The sequence below is a fragment of the Lampetra fluviatilis genome, chromosome 19 (assembly GCF_964198595.1).
Source record: "Lampetra fluviatilis chromosome 19, kcLamFluv1.1, whole genome shotgun sequence".
In the NCBI taxonomy this organism is placed as follows: Eukaryota; Metazoa; Chordata; class Hyperoartia; order Petromyzontiformes; family Petromyzontidae; genus Lampetra; species Lampetra fluviatilis.
The window spans coordinates 4,556,566-4,579,901 of record NC_136293.1 but is presented as its reverse complement, the minus strand read 5'-3'; the positions used below and the strand labels follow the sequence as shown (position 1 = coordinate 4,579,901).

Sequence of the window (23,336 nt, the reverse complement as noted above, 5' to 3'; positions counted from 1 at the left end):
CAGCCCTCCTGGCTCCGTGATCTGGCAGCTGAACACAAAATCTGCTCAGAGCATTATCAAGACAGGGCGTTGTGTGAGATGAAGCCTTGGCATGGAATGCAAACACGAATTGCTTTGTTGTTAACAACTGGACCTTCCAGCATCCACGCACAACTTGACTTACAGACCTGACTTTGAAGAGCATTGTGAAACACTTTACTGCGTGGATGAGCATGTTTATTGTGTTTGCATGTAAGTGATGAGTCTGCAATAAGAACACTGCCCCTTAATACGTCAACTATTAGATACGGGGTGTTTTTCAGATCTCATTAAGACATTTTCTGCCATAGTCGCGCAGAGGGGTGAATTATATTTACACCACTATGAGATCTCTTTTACCAGTGGCAAAATATAGTAGTAGGTTTTTACCCTTTTAAACTGGTACAAAACTGACACCTTTATTCAAGGCATCATGTTTGCAATAACCACTCAATACTCTGATATTGCACTGTGTTTGAGTTGTACGCCTTCTGGTGTCATCTGGTCCAACACCAATGGGGACTAGGCTCTAAAGAAAGCTGTCTCGGGTGTGGACCAATCAACTTCAAGGACAGTGCATATTATTATCATTATCAGAGTTGCTTCTTTTTGTTTGCTTTTTTGACTACTTGTGTTGTGGTTATTGAAAACATGATGCCTTGAAAAAAGGTGTCAGTTTTGTACCAGTTTAAAAGGGTAAAACCCTACTACTATATTTACACCATTTCAGAATCTACCAGAAGCCAGAGCCAGTTTTCTTCCTAGGATACAACCTCGGAAAGAAACAATGCACGACTCCTGTAAGTGCATTTATATACTCTTTGGTTTTTTCGGTAAAGTCACGTAGGTAGCAGTACTTAACTCAACCCAATTGGTTTCTATGGTCAAGGATATTGTACTGTCTCCTGACGATATCCTCGTCAGCTTTGATGTGGTCTCTCTGTTCACCAAGGTCCCAGTGCCTGACACCAAAACAATAATTGAAGACTTGGTCCAACATGGACTGAACCTGGATGTACCTGCGCTGGTTAGGCATTGCCTCACCTGGAATGGTACCTTCTACAAACAGAATGAGGGTACCCCTATGGGTACCCCCTTGTCACCAGTGATAGCGAATGTTTTCATGGAGAAATTTGAATCAGATGCCATCCAGACATTCACCCTCCGTCCTTCCCTGTGGAATGGTACCTTCTACAAACAGAATGAGGGTACCCCTATGGGTACCCCCTTGTCACCAGTGATAGCGAATGTTTTCATGGAGAAATTTGAATCAGATGCCATCCAGACATTCACCCTCCGTCCTTCCCTGTGGAAGATATATGTGGATGACACTTTCGTCATTTGGCCACATGCCCTTCCAGCATTGAACCGTTTCCTAGACCACATCAATTCCAGACACCCATCCATCAAATTCACCATGGAAGTGGAGAAAGATGGCAAGCTGCCATTCTTGGATGTTCTGTTTGAGAGGAGGCCTGATGGCTCTTTGGGACATTCTGTTTACAGGAAGGCCACCCACACAGATTCCTACTTGAAGCCTGATTACCACCACCACCCGGTTCATAAGAATTCCCTCATCAAAACACTATACCATAGGGCTCATTGCATCTCTGACCAACACCACCTGGCCAGTGGATTAAAACATGTACATCTGGCCCTCAAGATGAACGGATACTCTGACCGTACTATCCGCCAAGCTGTTTCTCCCACCATACAGAAACAACCACCTGAAACTCCGATTAAAACCATCACGTTGCCATACATAGCAGACGTTAGCAAAAAGATTTCCAAAATTCTAAACAAACACAAGATCCAGGAATGGTTCAATACAGTACACAAAATCCGTGATCTGATCCCATCCGTAAAGGATGTCATTCCTGACTTACAGTACCCCGGTGTTTACAAATTGAGTTGTACCTGCAGCGACTGCTATATCGGGGAGACGAGACGACACATTTCTGACCGAATTCGCGAGCACAAATCAGATTTGAAACACGGCAGAACAAATTCTTCGGCCGTGGCTGATCATTGTTTCAACACAGCGGGTTCTCATGATATTGTTTTCTCCGATACCAAAGTACTCTGCAAGCCGTCTGGATACTACCAAAGATTTGTCCATGAAGCCATCCAGATATACAAACATAGACACAACTTCAACCGAGAGGATGGTTTTAAATTAAGCAATCATTGGAAAGATGTCATCAACCAAGTCAAACTTTAGCTGCCTTATAATTGTACAGCCATATCCATTTCTTCCAGTGGTGTTCTATTCCCAGCCTGATACGCCACCATCACTCGCCGGCCAGGCGCTGCACAACAAAAAGAATACGGATGGTTATCTATCGGCTTAACTCATGCTGATCCCGTGCACCACCATCCACACTCCTTGCCACAGACCCCCCCACCCCTAACAACCTATATAAACACGTTGTCTCGCAATAACTCTCTTCACACGCCTCAGTAATTTTGTTAGAGCAGTCAACACCTGATGACGGTTGCTTGTGTTGCTTCCGAAACGTCGTGATTTAATTTATTTTCTCTCTTTTACCTACGTGACTTTACCGAAAAAGCCAAAAAACCAAAGAGTATGGACCCCAGCAATCACGAAAACTTCAAATCTAGAATGCATTTATATATTTACACCAAACACATTCCTGCGGAGGGAGCTGGTAGGAACGTTGGGTAACTCGGTCAATGGCCAGGGCCAATGGCGGCGTGGTGTATTCCGCAAATATGGCCGACTGTGAGGGCGGGCACAAGCCGGCGTGAGTAGGTTAAACGTTGAGTTTTATAAGGGCACCACGAGGTGACCAGCCCCTCCCCACCCCTCCCACCCATCCCACCCCCTACCCAGCCCCACCCTCCCCACCCAGTCCCTCCCCACCCTCCCCTCTTCACCCAGCCCCACCCCTCCCATTTTTGGATGCACGACGGACGGACGGACAGAATAATCCCCTGTGGGCTGGTGTAACCAGGAGGTTCCTGTGTGTCACGTCTTGTGTGACAGAGAAAACGGAATTGCTGTAACGTCTGACATCACCTCGACAGGCATTTGTGTCTACACTCGGGGCTAGGGGTGCAGCTGGTGGAGATGTATGGACGCCCCCAACATTTCTTTCATATGGCTGAGAGATACTCACACGACTTTGGACAAAATCGTGGTAGTTTTGAGCGTGAGATTTCTCCCTTCAACAAAGGTGAAATAAAACGCTGCTGATGGAACCTTGATGTCCACATCGTACGGACATTAGGCTCACTATTGAGTCAGTAGCCAGCAGTTGCTCAGATTTAATATAATTATTTAAATAAATGCGTGTTAAGTGTTCTTTAGCACCACTGCCAAAGCAGCATCATAAAATAATGACTTTAACATCATGTATCGTTCAATAAATATCCTCTTATCCGTTACAAAGTGGGAGGCGCATTCCGCGGATCTTCATCGGCCGGCCCCAAACTTCCAAAGAGTGGCTGCATCCCTGCCGGGGGGAGGAAACCCCCTTCTTTACGTGATTGGAAAACGTTTTATTATTATTATTACTACTACCAGAATTGCAACAAAAAAAGAGCCTAATTTATTGTAGGTCTAATAAAGATGCTGTACCAGTCTCCACTCGGCACTGGAGTATTTAACCACGGCCATTCAGAGCGCGCGAGTGTGTGGTCGGCTTTACAATTTGCCAAATTTGTTCGTAAAAGGTTTTCTGCGTGGGAGTGCTGTCCAAACGCGTGCGGGCGGTGGTGTCGCAATCGCCAAGCGTCCCCACATTGGTGGCAGCGCTGCTGTCATTACGGCCCTCGTGTTCTTTCGTCGAAACGCTCGAACGTTCTCTTGCGAGCGGCTCACTTTGAACTTGGTGATTGAGCGGAGATGGTTGAATGACGTCCTTTAATCGTGGAATGGCTCGTTGTCCCCCCCTCCCCCACAAAATCTCGAGCTATTTAACCATAAAAGAGTACATATATGATTATAATTGACTCCAGATATTTTTAACTGTTAAAATTGAGTTCATTGGCTTCTACTGCCCGTATACAACGATTTTATAGGGGGCTCAAGTTTATGTAACGGGTTGGGTTGCATACCATCCCACACTGCATGTGACAGCATCTCAATCACTCTTTATTTTACGTGCAAATATCGCCCTCAATAAAGGAGGCATCGGTGCACATTACAGCGCAACTGCAATGGTGCAAGGGGGGTTGAGGCACGGAGCAATGGGAATGAAGGAAGAAACTCAGTCACGACCTCAGCGGCTAAAGCCGAGCGAGCAAAGGGAAATTGGAACCGCTCGCAAATTAAAGCGCAACCGCGCGCAACGAATAGCATAAGGAAAGTAAGTAGTGGGTAAAAATAAATACATTGAATTAAAAATAAAGAGACAGTTTTTTTTGTTTTAAATGTTTTAATTTTAGATCTGCAATGTGTGGAGAGTATTTAAAATGCAGTGGATCGATTTTAGCATTCCAAGCATCGTACTCCTTCGTAGCCCATCTTTCTAGAGTTGCTACTTCCCATATCGATGTAAAACACATTCCTGCGGAGGGAGCTGATAGGAACGTTGGGTTGCTCGGTCAATGGCCAGGGTCAACGGCGGCGTGGTGTATTCAGCAAATATGCCCGACTGTGAGGGCGGGCACAAGCCGGCGTGAGTAGGTTAAATGTTGAGTTTTATAAGGACACCACGGGGTGACCAGCCCCTCCCCACACCAGCCCCCACCCAGCCCCACCCTCTCCACCCAGCCCCTCCCCACCCTCCCCTCCCCACCCAGCCCCACCCTCCTCACGCAGCCCCTCCCCACCCTCCCCACCCAGCCCCTCCCTCCCCACCCAGCCCCTCCCTGCACGACGGACGGACGGACACAATAATCCCCTGTGGGCTGGTGTAACCAGGAGGTTCCTACCAGTATGAGATGTTGATTTGTTTATCACAGCGCAGTAAGTGATGCGCGTGGATACGCGGGGGCTTGGGGTGGCATGAGAACTGGAGGACCCTGTTGGAGAGCTACCATCTGGCTATCACTGCAGGCCGAATGGCAGAAGGCTTCTTTCTCACAGCCCCCGACCAGCCGCCGGACCGCATAATAACATCACCGTCGCGTCTCTGAAGTCCCAGTACAATAGGTACAATGCACCTCCGATTCGCACGGTTGGCTACTGCGTACGGTACGAAAGACGTTCAACATACATACGTACGCATACATACTTAATAGTGTACAGCCCTTTACCTGAAGCTGTCTGCCAAGGTTCCAGATCTTATCTCGCGCTGCAAATGATGAACTTACTGTACTACATCTTGAAAGTGTCATATGTCTCGTGAAGAAGTAGGTACATTTTGTTGGATTTATATGGGGACAACATACAAATCATTGCTTGAACCTGTAACAGGCATTGCTATGCTCGTGCCCAACAATAAATTGTCTTGTTGATCGTGTGGCTGGGGTCATAGTGCCGGAAAGAGCACGCATGACTTTGCGAGTGAAGGGGATTGGCTGCAATACGGGTTTGTGTACAGCCACAACAGTGGGTGTTTGGAACGATCACGTGGGTCAGTGAATGTAAAACAAACGTAGAGGTGCATCCATACAATGTTTTGCCCACATCACTGCTGGCTGCAGGGCCCCCATTAGAGAGCCCCTCTGGACGGTAGTTTGACCTCACTGGGCAGGGGCGTCAATACCCACATTTTACCCCACCACGTGTAAGCTGCCATTGGACTCAGTCAGGGGTTGGCCACCAAAATGACAAGCAGAGCCATTTTTCTTTTATTTTGATGAAGAAACCCCCCCCCTCATTATTTAAATCGCCGAAATACAATGTGAATGCGAGATGGTCCTTAATCAATAATATCACGACGGAGTCCTTAAAGAGCCGCATGCGGCTTCGGAGCCGATGCATGCCCATGGTAAACTGGACTCCCATGGTCAGCTGGACTTCCATGGTAAGCTGGACTTCCATGGTAAACTGGACTTCCATGGTAAGCTGGACTTCCATGGTAAGCTGGACTTCCATGGTAAGCTGGACTTCCACGGTAAGCTGGACTTCCACGGTCAGGGGTCATTAACCAAAATAACAAGAAGAGCCACATTTTTTATTTTAAAATTTGGTATAAAGCTCAACATTTCAAGAGCCGCAATGCAGCCCTTAAAGAGCCGCATGTGGCTCCGAAGCCGCAGGTTGCCGGCCCCTGGACTACATATGTTGGTTGGACAGATGCGGCGGAGGGGAGGGATCGAACCGGCGACCTCTGCATACTGTGTAGCAGACCGAAATAAAGCTCGACACGATTACAGATCTCAGTCCAAATCAATTCCGGACACCCGAACACAGATTTTCCCGGACTGTCCAGGTGGCAACCCGACCCGCATGGCATGGGAAGCTCCTCGCCCAGCAGTGGATTGACAGACTTACTATACACGTCCATGTTTGCGGTGTAAATACTGCCAGACTTCCCAGCCATGTGTTCAGGGTCCGCTTTCATGGGTAGCGTGCACACCCCCGTACCCAGCTGGTGTAATGATTTACACATCAAACATCACTGTCGACACTGATGGCTGGTTGACGTTTACAGCCCCTCTACATAAAACATGATGGAAACTTCAATGACCGCATGTTGTACATGTAGTCCTTAAAAGCACGAGTTGCATCATGTATGTTTTATGTATTTGACACATCTTTTAAGTGTTGTCTATGCAGAGGCATACGGGGAAGATTGTTTTGTAATTTTTGAGTCATTGGTGCTTGTGATGGGGCCCAGTTCTTGTATTGGCCGTGGGATTGCTTTTAATTCTTGCACAAATACTTGTTTCAAACCTCGTTAGTGCTGGCCATTCAGCTTGACGGAAGGTAAAGCGGTAAAGATACATTACTACACATAGGTAAACGAGTTCAACCATCCTGATAATCTTATCAGTTTTACAATGGGGTTTTCCAAAGATTTGAGGCAGTGACTAACACGACAAGCACTTCCTGTCACTGCTCTTGCCGATGCTTCTTTAGTACAGCACGGACGATTACTAGCAAGCGGCGTTTCGTGTTGATGTCGAGGATGCCGAGCCAGTTGACGGCTAAGGGAGCGATGTGGCAATAAAGTTCAAATCCAGGCGGCCACTGGTTTCGAATTTTGGATCTCCCCAACAACTGATAAACGCGCTACCGCAAGGGCCATGTCACCACCGCCTTAATAGGTGCTCGCTAACAATAACACGTTGTCCAGCAGCCTGTTATGGCAGTGCGAGGAATTTTAGTTGACAACGGGTGTTGGTTTTTCGTCTCACATTCCATATTGGTCATATTGTCGTGCAACTAATATTTATTTTGTGGCAGGGCCTGCGGGAAAGTGAACATCCTAATGTGTGGATGTTACGCCGCGATGGCGAGATGTTATCTTCCTTGCCTGGTACGTAGGAGTTGTGGTTTCGACCCCGACCCTGACGCCTGTATATTTGGAATTTGCATGTTCTCCCCGTGGTCGTGTTGACTTTTTCTGGGGGTCCTCTGGATTTTCACTCCACATTTAAAATCGACATGCGTGAAGAGTATTGGGCTGCTAAATAAAATGTCCACGTGATAAGCCACTTACTTCGTCGCGCTATCATTTGTGGCCAGTTCGCTTCTGAAAAAAGAGCTCTAAAGCTCAGTGGGCCTTGCCTGTTGAAAGAAAAAAAAATATTGAAAGTTTAAAGTTCGTTTTTTAAAAGGATCCCGCAAAGAGATATCAGAGGAAGTTCTACCGACGTCTGCCTCTGTGGGCCATGTTCTAACGCACGGGGTGATTTCAACGTGTCATGAGAGATCTTCATCTTATGATAGCAATTACACAAGAAAAGAAATACAACAGTGCTTTAACATTGTCGGATTGGCTGCGGGAAGAGATAGCGTCTGGCTTGCTGGTTCAGAGGCAATACTCTGAGCTGTCGTGTGGGACAACAAGAACACTGCGTCCTTGGACAAGAGATTAACACCCACCCACACCTCTTTGAGTCCGTGACTTTGTGTAAGTTGAAGGCAGCGAATGCTGACGCTACAAGGCCACATACCACTTCGCGGCTTATGAAGCTGTATTCAGCCTATAAAGGACGTAAACTCGTGAACGAGCCCCTTTCAAATAACTGCCTCAACTTTTAAGCGGCTACCTCAGAGGGCCATTTATTGCTGGCTCTTAATTATGAAGGCTGCAAATGTTTCATGAATCTCAAAGGTTGCGCCCGGATTGCGCGCGACGAGCCGTGCCCGTAGAATGGCAGGAATTTTACCTTTTGCAGTAAAAAAAATCATGCTGCATTGCACTGCAGGTTTAAATCTGGAAGACTCAGCACTGTCCGACCGGGTTTTTATTTTATTTGCGAGGCTGTATGAGACAAAAAGGTTTCCAGATATTCTTGTCTCTTGTTCAGTGCGTGGCCAGGAACTCCTGGGTTACAAGTCACACTTGCCGTGTTCCAGCATCTCTGGCTTTGCCGTACATCATAAATATAAACTGCACGCAGGTACGTGACAAACGCCTGTGATTATTGAGTGTAGTACTTTAGTACAATAGAGGTAAAAATATATTTTTTACATTGTGAAAATATCAATGTACTGATGAAATTCGTTGCAATGCAGCAGTCACAAATAGGTAACAATGTGTGTTATTACATGTGAGTCTGTGCTGCTGCTATTCTTTATTCATCAACGCCGGTGGTGGAAATTCCATATTCCTATGGTGGGGGCTAGTCACTGCACAGTACAACTGTTGACTTCCTACAGTGCAGTACTCGTGCACCCAATTCTCGTGACAACTACTAACTAAATTTTTTTGTTTATTTTACCAGGTAAGATGCCACTGAGCAATACAGCTCTTTTTCAGAATCGACTTGGCCACAAATGATAGCCCAACGAAGTGGCTTATCACGTGGAAATGTATATCAGCTAAATTATAGTTGGTACGCAAGGACCCGGGGAAATATCCACGCGACCACGGGGAGAACATGCAAACTCGAAATATACAGCAGGCGTCAGGGTCGAGATCTGACTCACGACATCCTGTATACCAGGCGAGGTAGCTAACATGTCGCCATCGCGGCACCCCTGGACTTTAAGCAGAGTTGATCCTGGTGGGCAGTAGGATGGGTGGCAAGCAGAGGTCGCAAACGGGGTTTGATTCCTTACCCGTACCCGTACCCGGCCGCACCAGGGTCGCAAACGGGTACCCGTACCCGGGTACGGGTACCCGTACCTTACCCGAAATGAGTGACAAACGGTTACTCACCGGTGACTCACGGCCTACCCGTACCCGGCCGCACCAGGGTCGCAAACGGGTACCCGTACCCGCCCGGGTACAGGTAGCCGGGTATCGGGTAGGGTACGGGTATCGGGTACCCGGTTGCGACCTCTGGTGGCAAGCAGGGCTTGCCAGGTGTTGCAGACCCAGGGCTGTGAGGTTACCAGGGGGTGGCAGTGTCGAGTTCTATTCCCCGTATGTGTGGGGTTTCAGGCACCGTGATTTCCTTCCAAAATACAAATGCAGGAGGGCACTCATCAAAAATTGTGTTGGGATTCGGGTTCTCCTGGGGAAGCAATAAGAAATACTGTAATATAGTATCAACTCTGAAAAACAAAGGGCTGAGTTAACCCAATGAGATACTGTATATGTCAATTTGATCTCAAGCATGTGTCTGCTTCTTTGCACACTTCGGAGTTATTATTGTTTATTGTGAATGGCCACGTGTCTTAATCGTGTTTCATAGCAGCTGGTACACGCTTTTTAAAAAAAAAACTTGTTTCTTAAGGCTCATTGCTTTGTTTTTTGTATCAATTTCAGCGTCATAAAATCGCTCTTCCAAATTGATCTCATCTGTCGTGTATTTTAAACGTAACCCTCCTTTCAATAGCTGTCCCAGATCCAACATACGTATCTCCAGTTCTCCCGTAGCTTTAAACCTTTAAGCACACGGCCTCACAGTGAGTGCATCTTTCATCAGACCCGTAGCGCGGTTCGACGGACGGGCAAGCGAGAGGGTCCAATAAAATCGCGTTGGTCCACTTCGACTCCGTCGTGCATTCAGACCCTCGTGTGAACACGCAATGTCTTCTCGACACGTTTTGCAACGGAGAAACCTCCACCCCCCCCCCCCCCCCCCAATGAACTTGCGTGCAATGACCAAGGACGAAGGTGAATTGGCGCGATGGGCCATATAAACGCCGAGGGCTTTCGCGTGTTGCGGTGAAGCGAGCGAGAGGGCGAGCGGAGTTGGGAGTGAGCGCTCCCCTATAAGAAGGGCAACCCGCGTCGTGCTTTCGCGACGTTCAGTTGCCAGGAGCTCGCAAGCAGCCACCATGACCACGCAGCCCACCCAGACGAACATGAACAGCAGCAGCGGCAATGACTCCACCGCCAACATCATCGCCTGCGCCCAGGAGTCGCCAAACTCCACGGCCATCTTTGCGCGTAATGCATCCCACACGCGCTCACCCACCCACCCGCTCAACCGCCCACCCAACCACATGCTCACCCACCCACACGCTCACCCACCCACACGCTCACCCACCCACACGCTCAACCACCCACCCACACGCTCACCCGCCCACCCAACCACCCACACACTGACCCACCCACCCACACGCTCACCCGCCCACCCAACCACATGCTCACCCACCCACACGCTCAACCACCCACCCACACGCTCACCCGCCCACCCAACCACCCACACACTGACCCACCCAACCACATGCTCACCCACCCACACGCTCACCCGCCCACACGCTCAGCCGCCCACCCGCTCAGCCGCCCACACGCTCACCCACCCAACCACAAGCTCATCCACCCACCCACACGCTCACCCACCCACACGCTCACCCACACAACCACCCGCTCACCTATCCAACCACCCGCTCACCAACCCAACCACACGCTCACCCACCCAACCACACTATAGATGAATAGGCTATTAAAGCCATAGCATATACGTGTATCATTACCAGTTATGTGTTGAACATTTCAATTCAATTGCTTTTATTATTATTTAATTTTGCTTTACAATTTGTATATCATGTCAAAAAAACCTATAACTGCTGTAACCAAAAGTAAATAACAACGGAGTGTTTGGCATCCGGCACGGGTGGTGGCCGGGGCAAGGAATTGACTGCACAGAGCTCTCCCCAAGATTATTCCTCGCCTTTAGACCCCCTCCTGAGACTTCACCTAGCCCAGTTTGTCACTTAACCGAAGTAAACTTCCTCGCAGCGTGCGTGTGTTGTGTGTTGGGCTAAACACTCTGTACACTTGTTGTGTGTGGTATGTTCGGAATAAATATACAGGGTGTTTAAAAAAAAATGGAACCAATTTCATTGCAGTACTGCAGTACTGCCTTGGGGAGAGCGTATTTCCCCATCTTGTGATTTTGTAATTTGTGGCTGTCCTTGCAAGTTCAGCGTGAACTACAGGGAACGTCGCGAAGAACTTCATAAATAATTCTGCACGATTGAGCTAAAGATAACAACAAAAACATGGGCCGAAATAAAGGTCTCGTGTGAAACAAGTTGGCTCAGAAGATAATTGTTGGAGGGATGTAACTTTAAACACACAATACATTATGTATGTCGTCCCAATGGTGCTACCTCTGGTCTATATGTACTGTGATGTAGGGCCATTGATCACCCGTGTAATTATTACACTTATCCTTTCAAGGCAGCGTTATTGATTAATGTATCGAGGTTTTTTGTTGTTGTTTGTGCACCATTGCCAACGTAGTATCGCCAAGTAATTTGTGTAACGGTGAAGGTGAAATTAAATCAATTTGATGAAATAGAGGCGAGTTTCAGGGGATTAGTAAAAGCAACTTACCCATGTTGCGAACAAAGCAAGTTTGAAATCAACGCATTCTTACCTGCTCCATATATGTCAACCCATACGGTTTTCCCGTATTCTTGTACAGGGAAATTGAGTTTTCAAGTTCATACGGCGTACAGCCGTTTCAGTACGGGCAATTTTTTTGTCTTTGTGTTTCTCACTTTGTAGGATGATGGTTGAGATTTATAAGGGCACGGGGTGACCAATAAGGTCTGAATTGGTCTGTAATAAGGTAGGGCACTGATAAGGGGTTGACAGGTTTGCTTCTATGACATGCATAAAACACAGACGCTGACAAAAACTTTTGGAAAATGCACACAGATGCGTAGAGAGATGCATGCTAGAAAAATCCACTGAGAGACACAAGAGAGGAACTCGGTGTGAGATAACAAATGCAATTTAGAGATATAGTGACTTGAAGAAAAAGTGAGCTTGAGAAAGATATTGCTAGAAGAGAGGGTGGCCAATGGACCAGACTCACGATGGAAGTTCAGCCAAAGAAGGGAACACATCCCAAAAGGACAACCGTTGTGGAGATGGAATGATGACGAGATGAGCTGATGTGCAGCAATGAGACGGATCGTGGAATCGCAAGACCATGTGGGATCATTCGGAGCTGTTAATAATGATGATGACTTGTGTGTGTGTTTACAGTCGTCAAGGGACACACCATCAACATTTTCATGTTCATCATCCTGTCCGTGATGGCGTTATTCTGCGTCATCGTATACATCGAGCGGTCGCTGTACTTCACAAGGAAGCCCATGAACCGTTCCCTCCGCGTTGCCAAGCTGGTGATCACAGGATGTCCCGCGGTACGTTACTCCTCATGCCAGGCCAAGCCCAGCGGTAACGATCGCGTTAGGAATCAATCTCACTTTAGATCGTGCAGAATTTCCCAGCCATCTTTTGCACAATTGGCATTCTTATCAAGTACAAACAATGCAACCTATAAACTTGCACGTTACATGAGCAGGCTACTAAATCCCTTGCTACTCTTGTGTGCTTTACGAAATCATGTTTTGCAATGGCCTCTCAGGATGTACATTGTAAAGATGTGTTTGATAATAAAGGCTCAAAGGAGTTGTTTGCATCAGATGGATGATTCACGGCTTGCTTAGCCCCACACTGCAATGACGTTTGTAATTTCCACCACCAATGTTTTCCCATACGGGATTGCATTTTTAACATTTTTTTGAATTCTAAATATAATTTACCCGGGTGGTGGTGGCGGCATATGCCTCTACTCCAGTGCTGCGTCGTGAAATTACATTTCCGTGGGTGTCGAAGTCGCCACCACACCTATGACAATACAGCAAGTGGATCAATCTAAATCCATTTCCAACTCGTACAGGGATAGAATGTTGCCCAACTTGGGTTTTTCTCCGGGTACTCCGGTTTCCACCCACATGTATAAACGCTCATTAATTGGTCGGTGACGCCTTAATATATAGCGGACCGCAGAGCTTGGGCAATAGTTGGTGCTGGCTCACCGCTTGGCTACCTTTCCGCTTGTCTGTGGCTCCCCATGCCTCCGAGTCGTTCTCTCTCTCTGAGAACGACACTGTGCGGCTCATTATTAGCCTAAGAGATTATTATTGTACAGTATTCAGTATTTGTGTTATTTGTCCAGTGTTTTTTTACAGCACGGATCTCATGATAATTGTGTACACTGCTGCATAATTTAGTTTCTGTGGAGATGATGCATAGATGAGGAATAAAATGGATTTGTTTACTTTTACGAAAATTACCCTGTGATGATTCGGCTAGCCGAGTGAGAGCTCTCCATAAGAATCCAAGTTTCAGTAATACACTTTTTTTTTGTTATATAAACAAACTCTTCACGTTTTTATTTTCATTAACCCGTCTGTATTTTAGCATAGTGTATACACTGTAGTTTAGAATACTGTTTTGATACAAACTAAATAATGTGAATATTTACAGAGTGTTGCAATTGTTTTTTTCATACTCTCACTACAATCAGAGCCTTGAGACTTGGCGAGGCTTTAGACTGTGTTGGAAAATAAAGGACATTACCTTTTATAAATGCAGTGAAACCAATTGACTCAACTGAGTGAGGGGTCAATCCCACCCCTCGTATGTCTAGAGACGATAATACTCAAACCACTTTGTGGGGAGTTAACAATGAGTGTCTTATGTGTACCTTCGGCCCCATCATAGGAATGCAGATTTTCCACTATTGGCTTCGGGATGTAAGTTGGAGATTAATACCAGAAGTTTTTTTTCAATACCTTTAGTTGCAATCCTCCTCACTGTAATCGAAAAATAACAGGGAGGTCCCGTGAAATAACAGTTCATTGTCAAGCTCATGATGTCGTATCATTCGTCTAATGAAGTTCGTATTCTATTCGCCGCTGTCCAGGTGATTGCCTCTGGAGCCACCATCGCCATGTGGGTGCCCCGTGCCACGGTTTTCACCGAGTTCCTCTCGTCCGTGTAAGTGTCCCCCCCCCTCCTTACCGATCGCCTTCCTGCGACGCCTCCAGAACAGACCTCATCACAGCCAAGTGTATCACCGATGCCACCACGCCTCGCCAGATCTCGCCGCTGTGGCACAGCCGACGCCCGACATCAGAGGGCCACTCTGAAAGTCTCATCGTCACAAATTGGGCTTTAGCTCATTCCCTTTGGTCACCAACCTATGGGCGCCACCCCAATGCCTCCCTTAGCAACCTGCCCTCCTCCATCGCGCAGGAGTGACGCACCCACCGCCGCCTTTCTCACTCGGACACACGTCGACTACCAACGATGCCGTCGTCTTCCAGTACTCGTGCGACATTACTGTCCTTCAAAGCAAAATATTCATTTTTCGATTTAAAGCTTCTTTCGTGACTGCAGGGATTCATCTTCTTGGTTCTTTTGGTAAAGTCACGTAGAAGGGAAATAATACAATTATAAAAATAAAACAATAAAATACAATTCTCACGACGTTTCGGCCACAACGCAAGCAGCCGTCCCATTTAGACGCTGTCCTCCCGACAGACCTGTTCTTCACCTGAGGACGGCGGCTTGCGTTGTGGCCGAAACGTCGTGAGAATTGTATTTTATTATGTTAAATTCTTGTTATTTTATTATTTCCCTTCTACGTGACTTTACCGAAAGAACCAAGAAAACCAAATATTCATCTTCCCACGCGCCGTTATTCCCCCCTCCCTCCCCGCCAACAGTTACTTTGGCGTTTGCATCTACCTGTTCGTGGAGCTCACCATCGTGTACATGGGCGGCACGAGCTCCATGCTGAGCAAGCTTGAGAACGAGTCCTTCCGCACGAGCACGGGGCCCTGCTGCTGCTGCTGCCTCTGCCTGCCCACCGTGGAGTTCAACAGGTGAGGCCGTCGCACCTGCGCCACTGCTTTTGGCCAAATGGGCGATCCACGTGCGCTGGGCAAGAGGCGGGCAGTGGACCCGGTTGGGTTCAACGCGGGCCCAGAGACGTTGGGAGTTTTGGGACCTCATTTGATATTGCCCCTCACCTACCATCAATGCCAAACAATCAATTGTTATTCGCCTCAGTTTTTCAATTTCGAGATTTTAACATGCCAATTGTAATGCGATTTCAAATCTAAAATGGGCAAAGCTATTTTAACATCGGCACATAACTGGCAGTAATGCACTTAGCGATGCTGCGATTTTAATTGCTGAATCTCACCGAAAGGACACGTATGTATTGTAGCACTCCCGTATTGCGCCTCAACCATTAAAAGCAGTCTGTATGAATCAGTTTACAACGTAGGTTTTCGCGAACAATATTATTCATGATTAAGGTTTTTGGATTACAATTGTAAATGTAGTGGATTTACTCTCCAACACACCAGTGGGCTTAAGTAGTAACTAATTGGCGCGTGTTGTTTACGTGACAAACCTTACTGGCTGTGTCGGGTAGTGGAGGTTTACGACACATTCATACTTATTCTTGGTTCTTTCGGTAAAGTCACGTAGAAGGAAAAAAAAAAGAAAGTAATAAAAATAAAACAATAAAATTCTCACGACGTTTCGATTGCAACACAAGCAATCATCATCGGGTGTGAAAACCACAGAAATAAAGTTTGAAAAAAGTGGCGTTTTTTTTTACTTTAGCACCACGGACAGCAACTGGCTGTGGTTGTCACACCTGATGATGATTGCTTGTGTTGCAATCGAAACTTCGTGAGAATTTTATTGTTTTATTTTATTTTTTTCCCTTCTACGTGACTTTACCGAAAGAACCAAGAATATGAATCCCTACAGTCACGAAAGCTTTAAATCGAAACATTTATACTTACGCGATCTAACCTAAAAACCTTTATTATGAGTCTGTATGTATGTTGAATTTCTTTCTCACCGTACATAGCCAACCGTGCGAATCGGAGGTGCGAGGTACGGGCAACGAACTTAACACAAAATCAGTTCAGTTTATTTTTGGGGCCTCTCAAACTCAGAGGCCCCAGGCTGTAACCCCTCGAGCCCCCACATGAATCGGGTCCTTTAGAGTGACTTTTTGTGTCTAGTTTGTTTTCATAATTGGTTTTTTACCCTTCTATCTGGCAACAAAACTGACACCTTTTTTACAAGGAGTCATGTTTGCATAGACCACAATACCTGCAGTCATAATGCAAACAAAAAACATAACTCTGATAATGTATGCACTGTCCTTGAAGTTGATTAGTCCACACCCGAGACAGCTTTCCTTAGAGCCTAGTCTCACATGGTGTTGGACCAGATGACGCCAAAAGGCGCACAACTCAAAGACAATGCACCATCAGAGTATGAGAGCTCGGGGTAAGCATTTACACTATTGGAACCTCATTTGCCAGTAATATTTTTTTTTACTGGCAAATGAAGTTCCAATGGTGTAGTTTGTTGTCCTTCCCCCACACCTCCGATGAGAACGGTTGGCTACGTACGGTTCGAAAGAAGTTCAACATACATAAGTATTCGACAAAGTCCACCGTGTGTCATTCTCCGATGTGTTTCAGGTCGTGCCGCGATGTTGTTCCGCACGATGTCCGACGTTTCATGCTCCACCTGTCTCATGTTTGCTGACTGCTATTTTAAAATGTCCTTTGAGCACAAATTGAACATTCGCTGCGCGTGGGTCATGGCCATGTCTCCTCACAGGATCAATATAAGGATTCTCCGGCAGATCGTCATGTACATTTTATGTTTGCGGCTCATCATTCTCTTCATCGGCAACGTCTTCGTCATCGACGGCCTCATCATCCCGGGCAAAGTGAGTGGATGGCACTGTATTCAGACCTACATTCTTTATACAGAACTGAGCAGATTACCCTTAATGTGTTTAAAAATGAATCATTCAATCTTTATTTTATCTGCCAATATTTCCCTGAATAAAGTGGGCACTTAGTGCGCATTACAGCAGAATGGGAGCGGTACAGGGTACATAGAGCAAGATTAATACAAAAAGAAACCCATCTCGACCTCAGCATCTAACACCGACTGAGCAAAATAAATTGCAATCGCGCGCAAAATAAGGTGCAACCATGTGCAATGAATAGCATAAGAAAAGTGAGTATTACATCAAATAAATAATAGGTAAAGAAACAAAGTTTTTACCACTCCCCCTCCCCCTTCATATTATATTTTTTTTATTTTATAGGAAGGCAAAATGTTACAAGAAGCTGAGTAAGCAGGGACTCCCTTTTTATATTCCTCTTAGGCTGCAGTGCCTCGTCCCGTCACCCACCCTGGGTTTGAATTACAAATGCAGCAATGCTCTGTTCCCTCTGCCATGATATGAGCTGATACGATCATTGTTATGTTGTTTTGCGAAGTCAGTGGTGCATTACATATTTAATGTATTGCAAAAAGAAGTGCAACCGTGGATACCACTTTGACAGATGTGGGTGTTGTTGTATTTAATAAAATAAAAAACGAGTACCCAAACATCAATGTTGTCATACACGCCTGCCTCAGTACTTGCATAATCTATGCATTTTCTACACATAGCTTTTAAAGCTTTGTATAAGTTCAACAGGGTGATGATGTCTGGTCTGCGTCAACTCGCTTCTGTCTGCCCTAGATTGGTTTCATCAACTTGCACACTGACTGTGTACAAGTCGGTGAAACAATTCAAATTCATTGCAGTGACTTTTACGGCAGGCACAACAATGAATTAAAAAAAAATAGAGCGGACAGCATTGTCTCCTCAAAATGGATTCATGCCTAATGTCTTGAGATGGCCGGCACCGTGGCAGAACGCTTGACACCAAACTGGAAGGTTGTGAGTTCAAATCCCCGTGTAGGGGCCGATTCAGCCCACCCAGTGGTTGTCCGAGGAGAGACTGGCCCCTGCCTTAGAAATGAGGAATTTCCACCACTGGCTCAGTCCTGAAATGGAGACGAGCAGTACCCCAACGCTCGTTTAATTTCTTGGACATTTTCTTTTTAATTAAAATGGCGTCATACAAGTGAGGAATAAAATATATGCGTATCTTCACAGCAAACTGAGATTCGCACGTAAAAAAAAAGAGTTACGCTGCAGTTAACTTTCGCCAATTTTTACACCAGCACTGCGGTCGTGTCCACACGTTGACTGGAATACGTGCTCGCCACTTGTCGTGCGCACGAGCAGCTGAACGTGGCGAGTCTGGGCTCGTGGGTCATGATGATGCCGTCCCTGCTGACCCTCTTCGCCGTGTGGCCGGTCTCCATGCTGTACTCCCACGTCCGCGACCAGCTCGCCCACACGCACATCCTGCCCAAGTTCATCATCAATCAGGTGCCTGCGGTTTATGCATTTTATTTTGTTTCCTCGAACCTTTTGCCTTCAGATTAGCATGGTTGGCGACGTACGGTCCGAAAGATGTTCGACATACATACATACAGATAATTATCGGCTCAGACCACCCTGTGGGAAGGGCTTAGCGGAGAGACTTCTCGCTGCTTGACTTTCATGCCGCGGTAGTGAGATGTTAACTACCTCGCCTGGTATGCAGGAGGTCGTGGGTTCAATCCCGATCCTGATGCCTGTATATTTGGAGTTTGCGTGTCTCTCCCCATGGTCGTGTGGATTTTTCTCCGGGTCCTCCAGTTTTTCCCTCCACATTTAGAAACACGCGTTTAGATGTTTTTTGCTGCTATAAATGTCCACATGATAAGCCACTTCGTTGCCCTATCATTTGTGGCCAGGTCGCTTCTGAAAAAAACTATATAGCTCAGTGGGCCTTACCAGGTACAATAAAAAGAATTTAGTTTACTTTTGATGCTGTGAATATACGACTCTATATCAGAGCTACCGATCAAGATAGGAGCCGCCCTTACTACTCGTTCGGGCAGAGATACGCTGATCTTTTGAGAACTATGCCTAAGAGCTCCGCAGTTCAGAGCCTCCTCCATGTCAGCTCTCACGGATCGGCGCAGTCCATTTCGCCACCTTTTATACTCATTTGATGCTGAAAAGTGTTCAATCTTACTTTGCTTTTCTTTGAAATGTTGGTAAGTCTAAAGCGGTGGACTGCAGTGGCACATGAAGACTAGTGCATGGGAAATCTTGCTCGAGCATGCCGAGATCTTCTTAAAGGATTCACAATTTGCTTCACGATTAAATCACCCACATGCCAAATACCCATTCATGGCAATGACCAAATAATCCAATGCGGGATTCTCATGAAAAAGAGTCTTGAGATGCAATTACGCTTTCATAGGTGAAGGGCATTAATATTGGATTTGGTCAAATGTCCCTATTTAGGACAAATTGGGATGTTTGGATATTCTTTGGTTCTTTCGGTAAAGTCACGTTCTACCTACGTGACTTACCAAGAGAACGAACCAAAGAGTATGTCACGTAGATAGGTTCAAAGAAAATAACAAAAAACTACAAGTCAAGATTGGGATGTTTGGAGCTTGCCAAAAATCCAATTATAGGACCACTGACCGTGGGCAATTGTTATCACTGGCTCTGGCTGCTTTTACGCTTGCCTGTGGTTTACCACACCTCTGTCCGAAAAGTATGCATGTTGCAAATTCGACGATAGTGTTTTGAAATGCAACTTGCATATATGATGCTATATATATGTGTGTATAACGTTATATTATTTCTGGGTTTGATTCCTGATCTAAACCTTTGGTCTGTTTGCTTTCTGGTGTCCCTGTGTGTGCGGCGTACAGGCTGTCCTCATCATCACCACACTGCAGAGCTCCTGCTTTAACTTTGCGGTGCTGTTCGGTGGCATCAAATGTGACGAGTTTCTTCCAGCTCGCAACAAAGGACTCAGTACGTTAACACACGCGCGTGTGAAGACAATAAGGCAGAAAGACGGCTGTTACCTATGTCGTCTTTTCTACATTTAGAGAGCCAAATAATAGTAATTGGGTTACACCACTGTCTTGCCACTGCTGTGTTTATGATAATTAAATTAGTTTGATGACTAAAACTATAGTTTAACTCTTGATGGATTGTTTAAAGAGGTCACCATGGCCAATGCAATTGATGCCGCCATCCTCGCAATTGCTTACTTTCTTCCACACGTGGCCCTCCAAGGTGTACGCTTAGAGCACACCGTGACTAGCTTCAATGTCTTCCCCTTGATCACCAACCTGTGAGTGCCACTCCAATCGTACTACGATTCAAAATCTATGCCTTGAGTTTCCTGGCTGGCTGCTGGCTGGGCTCCTTTCGACCCCAACAAAAACTATGTTGTTGTTGTTAGTGGCTGTGGGCTGTTGCCACTGAAGCTAGCTGGGTAACTGGCTAAATAGGATTTTCTGCGTGACAAATAAGCTTTGAAGTGAATTCAAATGGCAGAAGAAGTGCAGAAGACTTAAAATAATAATAATCTGGATAGCGACACCCAAAAGGTGGGGGTAACGAATACTGGCCACGGTTCATTAAAAATTGCTCTTAACTTTTAAATTTGTGCTTCTCTTGTAATTATTTTGCTAAAATATAATTTAATTCCTAGGGAATATAGAAAAAAACCTCACAATGCATTTGATGAAAAAGAACAAATTCCATTCGGGGGCCAAATATATTTTCCCAAACATCACACAATCATAGATTTTTCTTTTAAAGTGGACTTTTTTTTATTCCACAAACTTTGTTTTGCCTCGATTACAATGTCTGGGCTGCCTTCCTCCCACAAATGGTCCTTTACTGGCCATGTTCATAAAGATTTTTATCTTTATGAGCTGAGAGAATGTTTAAAGAGTTCTGGCCATATAATAGTCCCGATTGAGAAACGTCTATTTTTGTACCACACTTAGTTATAGATACCTGTTGATGTACGCGCCGACACCTTGCAGATTGAGTCCTGTATATATAGTAATGTAGGCTTTCTTGTGTGTCCTTGAATATATTTTCTTAAGGTGCCAAAATTACGTATCAGAATCCTGCGACATGCAGATAAATTCTCTGCTGTGTCAATAATATTTAGTATATTCTACAATCCTTTGTAGATCTAATTATATACATTGTTTATCTAAGATTATTTTCCATTATCGATTCGCTTCATTGTTGTACTTTTATTTATTTTATTTGTTTTTCTTTTGTCATTTTGCTGATCCTGGTCACTGTCGCAAGTGAGATTTCTCTTGGTCTCCGGAGTTCTCACTTGGTTTAACAAATGAGCTTTACTTTACTTGACTTCATTTTTGTTTGCCTGGGATATCTATTGCAGGCCATCCTTGTGAAAAACTCCGAATGTAATTCACAAATGTTACAATAAAGTAAATACATAGTGAAACAAGAACAATTGTAGTGGCAACTGCACCACTCATTGTGTACACGAAACCTCTCCTCTTTGAAGTCCCTGAATGTCCTGACACTGTTACGAGAGTGCAGTGTTTACTAGGTACCGTAGGCCATTTGAAATGTTAATGAGGCCCTATTTGTCATGTGAATATCAGACAGCCTGTGTTATTTGTTGGTAAGCCTATAGAGTCGATGGCGATTTGGATTGTATAGAGCTTCTAAACGAGGCCTCATCTGAAAGGATCTCCCTGCTCAGATGAGCGACATTTACCTCTGTTAGTGGCCCTAAGCCAGTTGTACAAATCTCACAACGCATTGTGATGGGTCATTTTCTTTTTAGGATGACAATGCTGGAGGGATAAAGAGCTGAATCGATCGCCCCGTACTGAGATGTGAACTTAAAACCGTCTGATTGTGAGCCAAGCACTCTAACCATAGAGCCACTCGGTCATATTTTTCAATTTTTTTTAAATGTTATTCAGTAAAAGTAATGGGTGTTAATTTCGTTTTTCTGGCTACAATGTCCTTGCAGGGCATCATACATTTCTGGCCAAAACAATACTGCCTAATTGACTATGTATTACATAAATACTCGATTTGGGATGGTGGCTTTTTCACATGAATCCAGCCAGTTGCCCGTATAGATAGATGCTGATATGCTTTGATGCCCTTTGTAGTGGCGATTGTGGAGTTGATGACGCTGTATACAATCCAGTGGACCTCACTGCATCGATTGCATTGTCGTTACAGTACTGCACCAGCACCTAATGATCCTGGAGATGTTCATGTTGGCGTTGGTGGCCCGCTTCTACTACAGCAAGACCATTTTAGAGACCACCACAGAAGACGACGCCTGTAAAGTAATTACGCCCTCCCAGCAAATGGAGAAGATGGACGTGTGAGAGGCAATCGGACGTACGTCGAGAGGAAGTCACGTGACATGGTTGGCTTTGGCCCTGGTTGGTGTCCACCTTCTACCCCCACCCCCAGTACCCATTTTGCGGCCCGTTGCCTGGGCCCCTCTGGGGTAGTAGTCCTCGGGTCGGAGTGCAATTGTAGCACCTTCCCACTCGATATATCCGGCACTAATGTCTCGATGCACAGTGGAGTTTTGAATCTGTGTCCGCTGCATTGTAGTTTGGGTAGGCAGACGATCGCCATCTGTAAAATGTAAACTGCTCAGCCTACAATTGTTGGACCAGCCTACCTGACTGCCTTTTCAGATGTATAATCATCTAGATTTGCCATTGCCATAGAACCTCTTCGGAATGTAATTTTACTTGTATGATAAACCAATGATGCAATAAGTCGAACATTCTTGGCCACTTTGTGCAGTTTTATGTAGCATTTTTATATTTGTTCAATTTCTTTTTTTCCCACGGCCATATCACGAAACTGTTTATAAACAAATGACTGCACCTTAAGTATGGTAGATTGTGTGGAATTGGTACAAGTTGGGTCTCGAACTAGAATAGATAATGGAGTTTTTAGAAGTAAGAATTAATAAGCAATTTAAAACATGAACTATGTAATGAATATTTTGGCATTATATTTTGCCCAAGATCTAAATGAGTTATTTATATGGGCCTTTGAAATACAGACATTTAATTGCTCTGTCAATAAAATGTAAAATGCTGTCGGATTAACACATGGGCAGTTTTAGTTCACGATTTACAAACTTGTCTTATTTAATTCATATTCATGCCATTAATCACTTAAAATGTTTTATGTGATTGATAATATAATGTGAAAACATTTGTATATGCTGTACATAGTAGTTAGGG

At 45.4% G+C, this 23,336-nt stretch overlaps 1 protein-coding gene across 1 annotated transcript; it reads left to right on the top strand.

The window, feature by feature from the left end:
* The first annotated feature begins 10,330 nt into the window (after positions 1-10,330).
* Positions 10,331-23,004, top strand: LOC144937467 (organic solute transporter subunit alpha-like). The gene is made up of 8 exons (XM_078864712.1): positions 10,331-10,442; positions 12,498-12,658; positions 14,227-14,300; positions 15,032-15,190; positions 16,962-17,073; positions 18,436-18,582; positions 19,971-20,076; positions 22,303-23,004. The coding sequence occupies exons 1-8, from the start codon at positions 10,331-10,333 to the stop codon at positions 22,452-22,454; spliced, it is 1,023 nt and encodes a 340-aa protein (XP_078720838.1). The 3' UTR covers positions 22,455-23,004.
* Positions 23,005-23,336: the final 332 nt, after the last annotated feature.